The sequence below is a fragment of the Eufriesea mexicana genome, unplaced genomic scaffold (genome assembly GCF_001483705.2).
Source record: "Eufriesea mexicana isolate 0111107269 unplaced genomic scaffold, ASM148370v2 scaffold5504, whole genome shotgun sequence".
Classification (NCBI taxonomy): Eukaryota; Metazoa; Arthropoda; class Insecta; order Hymenoptera; family Apidae; genus Eufriesea; species Eufriesea mexicana.
This window is the reverse complement of record NW_016913469.1, coordinates 621,863-629,564: the sequence shown is the minus strand read 5'-3', so window position 1 is coordinate 629,564 and position 7,702 is coordinate 621,863. Positions and strand designations below refer to the sequence as shown.

At 46.1% G+C, this 7,702-nt stretch overlaps 1 protein-coding gene and 1 long non-coding RNA gene across 3 annotated transcripts in view; one reads left to right on the top strand and one right to left on the bottom strand.

Annotated features, from left to right (window-relative positions):
* Positions 1-7,702, bottom strand: part of LOC108552133 (uncharacterized) — a 98,250-nt gene that overhangs the window by 14,386 nt on the left and 76,162 nt on the right. The window lies entirely within an intron of this gene.
* The window catches only part of LOC108552131 (Wnt oncogene analog 2), a 117,308-nt gene continuing 112,284 nt past the window's right edge, over positions 2,679-7,702 (top strand). The window contains exon 1 of the mRNA XM_017906542.1: positions 2,679-2,755. Within this exon, the coding sequence (XP_017762031.1) occupies positions 2,679-2,755 (77 nt within the window). The remainder of the gene's footprint in view (positions 2,756-7,702) is intronic.

The following is a 7,702-nucleotide window of genomic DNA, read 5'->3' as shown; positions in this document are numbered from 1 at the left end:
GTGGTGGTGGTGGTTCCGGTGGTGGTGGTGCTGACGGTTGTGGTGGTGGTGGTGGTGGTGCTTGTCACTCCGCGTGTCCGATGGTGGTGGTCGCCTTATGGTTACCTTGAACACCGGGTTGCACCGCGCACACCTTGCACAGTTACCCTCTGCTCCAGTTCCGCGCCGCAACTCGGGGCTATCGTTCCTCGCGATCACCGGATCGCGATTTAAACCGATCGAACCGCGTGGAACGCGCAGGGTTCGAGGAACGATCAGAGTGACTTTAACCGACGTTTCGAGAACGGTCGATGAGATCGGTAGGGTCGAAGAAGTGGACGCGGCGTTATCTCGTGGAAGAGAGCTCTCTAGGTCGTGAGGAATTCCTACGTAACGATCAGCGATCGCGTTCCCGGGTCTCGTAAGCAATCGGGGAGTGATCGGTGGGAAGAGGAAGATCCGGATCACGAGGACGTTTCGTTTCGAGCGATCTGCGATGACTAACGAGCTGTAAGATACGGCATCTCCGTGGAGGCAGAGTTGGATCTTGGAGATAGAAGGCGACAACCCTTACACCTGTCCCGTTCGAGTGTCCGGTCGGTGGACAGGGTAAATCGATCATGAAATTTTAATTGCAACGCCGATAATACGAGCAAACGGGGGGGAGATCGGATGACACGCGTCTGCTCGGAGCGCACAGCGTTCGCCAAGGCTGGCAGGTGAACGATGCTGTTAGTCGTCGATCGACCCTGACGCGGTGTATCGGATCGTCCGGTTCGCGAGGGCAGCGAAACGGGCTACACGCTCTCCGAGACGCGGTTTAAGGTGTCCTCCCGTGTGGCATTCACCGTGTCGTGGAACCAGCTGGTAACGTTCGTCCAACCGCGGCATACAAATTTCCGTGGCTGAAATAAAGCGTTGCAGCCGCGTCGTGAACCGCGACGCTTTTTGCGGGCCAGCTATAAGTTGAAAAAAACTGACAAAAGGGAAGAATAAAGAGGCGGAGTGGGACAATAAGAACCGGTAGCACGGGAGGGGTACTCGTTGAAAAGGAATTCCTCTTCGTTAAGTTAGCCGAACAGAGGAGAGGAGCGTTCGTGGCCCGATGGAAAGAGAAAAAGAACGCGGCCAACCGAACGGAGAAACGAACGTTTCCTTCTTCTTCTCCTTCCTCGTCTTCTTCGTCTGATTCTTCTCTCCGGGGTCCTCTCTTCGTCTTCTTCTCCGTGACCGCGTGTACGCGAAACGAACGATCGATCGATCACGCTCTCTCCCCGTGGTCCCGTGCGATCTCCACGGACTTTTAACGCGGCGATGATGAGCCGATCGATAAGTCCATGCCACGGAATCGTTAGCCGGACCAGGACAATAAGACGATATCTTCGCGTGAGCGATTCCACGGCAATAATACGTCGCGTGAGCCGGATATCTGCCATCGGCCAGTAAGCTCGGCTATAAAACGCTCTCGCGTCAATGATCACGCTGCTTGGCTGGCTTTTTAATTAGTCGTCGTTCGCTAATGATCCAGCAACCACGTTGCCAGCGGACGTTAGGCGTTACGCGTTAGAAGAACCGAGTAGTTATCGCGGACAGCGAAGCGTCCGTCTCCTCTATATCCAACTGTCTCTCTAACGAACCCCGAAGAAGACCCACGCGTGGCAATTTTCGTGGAATCAAAGTCAACGCCTGGTCATCGAAGTCGACGACTCCGTGGACCAAGATCCCGGGGAGTGAAAGCGAGAATCCAGAAGCGCGAAGAAGCGAGTCGTGGAAGAGGATCGAGGAGTCCCTGAGCGATTTCAGCACGCGAACCGATGCTGGTATAGACACATCAACCGGTGGACGCGTTGTTCGCGCTTAGTCACCGTTAAAGGGAACGACTCTCGAGTATTTGGCGATCGCAAACACTCTCGCCGGACCAGTTAAGCGGCGCAAACACTTTACACTGTCCAAATGTTGCTCCCGCGGTTTAGCTGTTTCGCGCTGGTCCCTGGCGCGCTGCTCTCTTTCCACAGCTACCAGAGGGGACACCGTGTACGCCGACTTTAACGAGGCTCCCTCACCGATGGAACGGAGATTGCTGCTCGAGCTGTTGCCGTTCGGCTAATAACGCGACTTTTATAGACGCTGGAATCCGAACAGACGATCGCCGTCCGAGTGACGTAGGACTTTTGCAATTTTACAGCGTGTGGTGAACTTACAAAGTTTTGCAATTATAATGCACGACCGTGTCGTTAGGAAATAGTCTGCGCGGAAGAAGCTTCGAGGAGTGATTTTTGAGCAGCTCGAGGCGAATGAAAAACGAGTTTCTATCTATATGAAAGTAACTGCCGTGACACAGGATAGAACCGTGAGCTCTCCGGTCGATTAATCGCGCTAGAAATCGAAGCTCGTGCCGGTGAAAAATCTTGATTAAATTCTCCGACGCGTTTATTTGTTCCGAGAGAAACGACATTTTCCACGCATATCGAGCAAGAGGACTAGTATTCGAGGTAGAAGGTGCTTCGTGCTCGACCATGCAACAGTTTCGTGCGAGAAATCGTGCAATGCCGTGCGAGAGGACCGTGAAACGCGCGTCATCCCACTGAAACGACAAACATCCGACGAGCATCCGGTTGTCTGACTGCGGAAGCGTAAAACTCCGTCCCGTGTGCATCCGTTTTATGAATTCAATAAACAAGGGGATTGTGATGTAAGAGATGCGTTGTGGTGACATCGCGGCAACCGCGATAGCCCTTCTGATTCTTGGGCAGATCCAGGGACCACGGCAAACCAGGTAAGATATATTCCTCTACTAAGAACTTTTCCCAATTTTCCTGTCGTACGTAAATTTCTTTTTCAGAATTCTCGAATATCTTTTTCCTTTTTATTACATTTGCATCTTCGATACTTGGGTTATATGGATTACAGTGGCGTGGCTAGAGTTTCTACTATCCCTTGTAACACGTTGAAAGGATTTCGAGCATTAACCCTTTGAATTTGGTAACTGTGACTCGAGGAATAATCGTTACTAATAATTATTAAAATTAGTAGCAAACAAAATTTATTGGAATTGATTCCAGTCTTTCGAAGAATATTTAAATATCCATTTAAGTATTAAATACTAATTATTAATCTCGCAAGGTAACATCCTGTTTCGTAATTAAATTTAAACGAGGGGAAAAGGATGTAGCGACCAACATTGTCACCCTCATCAATAGATTCACCAAGGACTTGCGAAAAAGTCCTCGAACCACCTTGAAGTTGGAAGATATCTATTAGCGAGGGCGAGAATGATGATCTACGAGGATAATTAATTTAAAAAAATAAGAAATCGTGTTTTCTCCGAAAATTATAATTCTCCAGAAACGCCAGTGATTATTCCTCGATCAAAAAATCCCTACCAATATCCCATTCGTTCAATTATTCGATCCAAGTATTTACTAATCACACACATGGACCAGACACAGGGAAGCCTCCAAATCTTACCAAAACGATTTTACTACCCGTGGACAAGTTCATCGAAGCATTTGCGTGGAATCGGAGCAACCCCCTCTGAATTCCCACCCTTGAGGTCGCCATACCATCCGAGAGATCGCAAGTTTATCGCCAGGTCCGTGGTTCGTGTTACCCCGGGCCCGAGACGAAGGTACCCTCGTCTCCGCGTTGGGCGAAGAAAACGGGGTCGACTGTTGCTTATAAAGTAGCTTTCCGTGTTGTCGGCTAACAATATTCACAAAGGCGTGTCCCCCTTTTCCACGCGAGAGAGGAGACAACGGGCCCGGACCACGACGACGACGACGACGACAGCGACAACGACGACGACAGTAGGAAAAGAGAACGACCGCCGGCACGCAACGGGGCCCAGCGAAGCGAGGTGATCGCGTTTGGGCCCGAAGGGATCCGGAACGACGAAGGACCACCTCGATCGAGATTCGGTTTCGTCGCAGAGACTCAATCGTTCGCACTTCACCGGTAGATCCAACCAGAGATAAGGGTAAACGACCTATCCTCGGAGGCTCTTGTAAAAATCCACCGGCTCCCAACGGGGGTACGCTCGATAAACCTTTCTTCTTCCTCCACCCTGGCCCCCCTTTCTTTTTCTCTTGCCGTCGTCGACATTGACGAAGCGTGAAGGCTGGCCAGGGGTCCTGGCGAAATTTTATTGTTGTTTTCACCGATTCTGGTCTTCGTTGGAGGTACACTCGGTGATTCGAAGAGACTACACAGTCTCCGCGCGTTGACGAAAGGGGAAGATAGGTATAGAGGCTTTCCATCACGGATTTCACCGTTGTTTCGGGTGGTTCTGGCTTTTGTCGAAGATACGCGAGGGTGGCTGATGTATCGAGTCTTTGTGAGACTTTCTCAGACGGAGACGAAGCGTGAAGGCTGGATGGATAGGAACGTTTCGTGGCCTTGCAGAGCTTCCTTCCCTTTTCCACCTTCCTAAGTTGTTTCGGGAAGACGGTTTATAATCCTGTTTCCGTTCAGGTGCGCGTTAAAGGTGTTCCAAGTGGCGAGAAGTTGCTGGATCACTTGCAAAGATGCTTCTCGAGACCGGGCCCCGATCGATTAACTCGAAATCAATTTAGCATTCGCTTATAGGGTATTGCGAATTTATGTACGCACCAGGGACGGCACATTCGCTGCCTATTACACCGCTTATTATAATCACCCATTCTCTCTCGCGGCGGAAAAGCTATCGTTGATAGGTATCGCAGACGTTGGGCCAGGATTTCGCGGAAGTCAAGGTTAACCGGATTAAAGGCCACTGTGGCATACAAATTTCTGCCGCGTCTGGAACGAAATGCCTGGTCCTTTTTGGGGGAAAAAAGGAAGATAATAGTATACCTCGCACGAAGCGTGAAAAACGCATCGAGGCCAGGCAAAGGGTTGCATCCAGAGGCGAATGCAACGCGAGGCAGGCTGGCGAGGGCGCAGCATCGTGTCGACACGTGCTGCAGGCCCGTCACACCTTGTCAAACTTCCACGGCCGTGCAATGAAATTTGATGCACGGCCCAGTGTTCTTGCGTATGATAAATTCAGACAGCTCCTTGAAAATCGTGCAGTGAATTACGGTCTTCCCGGGCGCATCCTTCTGACGTTTACACGTGTTCCCGGCACGGCCACCTGTGCGTATTAATTTTGCCGGCGTTTTCAAACGCGTACGAGATCTACGCGTTTCCGGCAAACCTCCTCGACCGGCCGTGTCGCGCGTCCGCCATTTTTTCGCCTGTAAATCTTTCCGGCTTCTGCGATTTTCTCGGCTCGGTCCTCCCGTGAAACGACTCGCCGTGGAATTTTGACGGGACAAGATTGCTCTCGCCGTGTAATACTTTGTATGTAGAACGTGTTTATTGCACGCGCGAGTTTTTAACCTTCCCCTCCGAGAGAACCCGCAACGAGAATGAATTCCAAATAAATCATAACTTTTTATCATCGATCGGTATCGAAGGTATAAGATTTTCTGAATAACTCTCGGTGCGTTCTTACCGCTAAATGCGCGTAAATTTCTGTCCCGCGCCTTGCAGCTCGCGCATAAATTTCGGTATTAAAGAAGGTAATTGGAGGAATGGCCGACGTCGCGGTTCCATAAGCGCGAAATTGAATTTTGTTTGTAAAAAGGGAATATCGAGAAAAGCTTCGTACAATCGATATCGCGTAAACTTCGTCTTTAATACGAAATAAGAATCTCTCCCAAAGAGATCCTCAATTTTTAAAAAATTCCGCGTAAATAGAGTCATCCTTAAATTTTATTCTGTATATTTTATATACATTTTCTGCTCGGTTTTTCGAGATCGTAGCTAATTACGGTATCGTCTTAGTAGAGTTAAAATTATCCTAGATTTTTTAATTAATAATTATTCCATATTTTTCGACACGTGTGTATGTATCTAAATTTCTCTTTACTCTCTTATATCGTATTTCCTTCGCTCATCTACTTCCATATTTTCCACTTTCCTTGCATCCGAAGTTTATACCGCGAAACCGGTACCAAAGATTCTGCAAACTCTGTTAGCCAGCCACCGATTTATTTTTAAACCACTCATACCGAATTCACGGCGTTGCATCGACATACGTCGTCCGGAACAATGTACATTAAGATATGAAACTAATACGAAATTCCACATACACTGCATCGGCTTTCTCTCGTGCCACGAGCCAAACTCCCGATCTTATCCCCCTTATCGTGGCCGGCCGATTTCTTGCGTCCACGGATTGCATCAATGCTCGATCGATACGTAACAGGCGGTTGTTCGTGGAGAAAAATCGTTGCACGGGATCACAGGTGCCGATCGAAAAGTCCTCTCGATCGGCCGAGGCCGGGTTCCGCTGTTTTATCGGGTAGTAATAAGATCGCGATAGAAATACCCGAGTTTACTCGCGTTTTTTCGAGCTCGTTGCACGAAACCGGCTTACAAAGTCGCAGATTACGGCTATTAAATTATCAAGGGAGATAATTATCATCGATCCTGACAGTCCACCGATGAAATATCGTCCCAGTGATTTTGCGCTTACGTAAAGATACGCACGATACGAGACCCGACCGTTCGCGTGCATCACTCTAATTAGAGAGGTGACTCGTCAATTTCGATTGCATTTTTCGGATCACTGTTGCACGAGTTTTAACCTCTACCTGGAGTCCCTCCATCGTGATCCAACGATTTCGCGGGTGCATGATTTTCCTTTGCTCGTTGATCGGTGAACATTTATGTTTGAATAAATTTATTTAATTCGTTTAACGAGGCTTGAGGATATTTTTGTATATACCGTAGCAGCTGGATTATATTCCTATATAATTCCTTTATTTTTCTTGTATTCGGAAGATTTTATTATTTATTCCGTCTCATTATTAAATAATTATACTTTATATTGGATAATTAAATAATTAAATAATTATTTCGTCTATAGAAAATTAAATATATTTCGGATTTATTCCCTGTTCATTTCTTATTCGTTTTCAAAATTTTTAAATTTCTTTGTCCTTCGTCTTTCTCTCAACTTTACCAATCGTGTTCCTGAAATCTGTCTATCTATCCCTAAGATTGACTTATAGTAGCTGCATTATATATTCCTATATAATTTATCTCACTTGTATTTGAAAGATTTTATTATTTATTTCTCAATTATTTCGTCTATAGAAAATTAAATATATTTTGGATCTATTCCTTGTTCATTTCTTATTCGTTTTCAAAATTTTTAAATTTCTTTGTCCCTCGTCTTTCTCTCAACTTTAACAATCGTGTTCCCGAAATCTGTCTACTTATCCCCTAAGATTGACTTGGAGTAGCTGCATTATATATTCCTATATAATTTCTTTATTTCACGTGTATTTGAAAGATTTTATTATTTATTCCTCAATTATTTCGTCTATAGAAAATTAAATATATTTCGGATCTATTCCCTGTTCATTTCTTATTCGTTTTCAAAATTTTTAAATTTCTTTGTCCTTCGTCTTTCTCTCAACTTTACCAATCGTGTTCCTGAAATCTGTCTATCTATCCCTAAGATTTACTTATAGTAGCTGCATTATATATTCCCATATAATTTCTTGATTTCACTTGTATTTGAAAGATTTTATTATTTATTCCTCAATTATTTCGTCTATAGAAAATTAAATATATTTCGAACCTATTCTCTGTTCATTTCCTTATTCGTTCTCAACATTTTTTAATTTCTTTGTCCCTCGTCTTTCTCTCAACTTTAACAATCGTTTTCCTGAAATCTGTCTACTTAACCCCT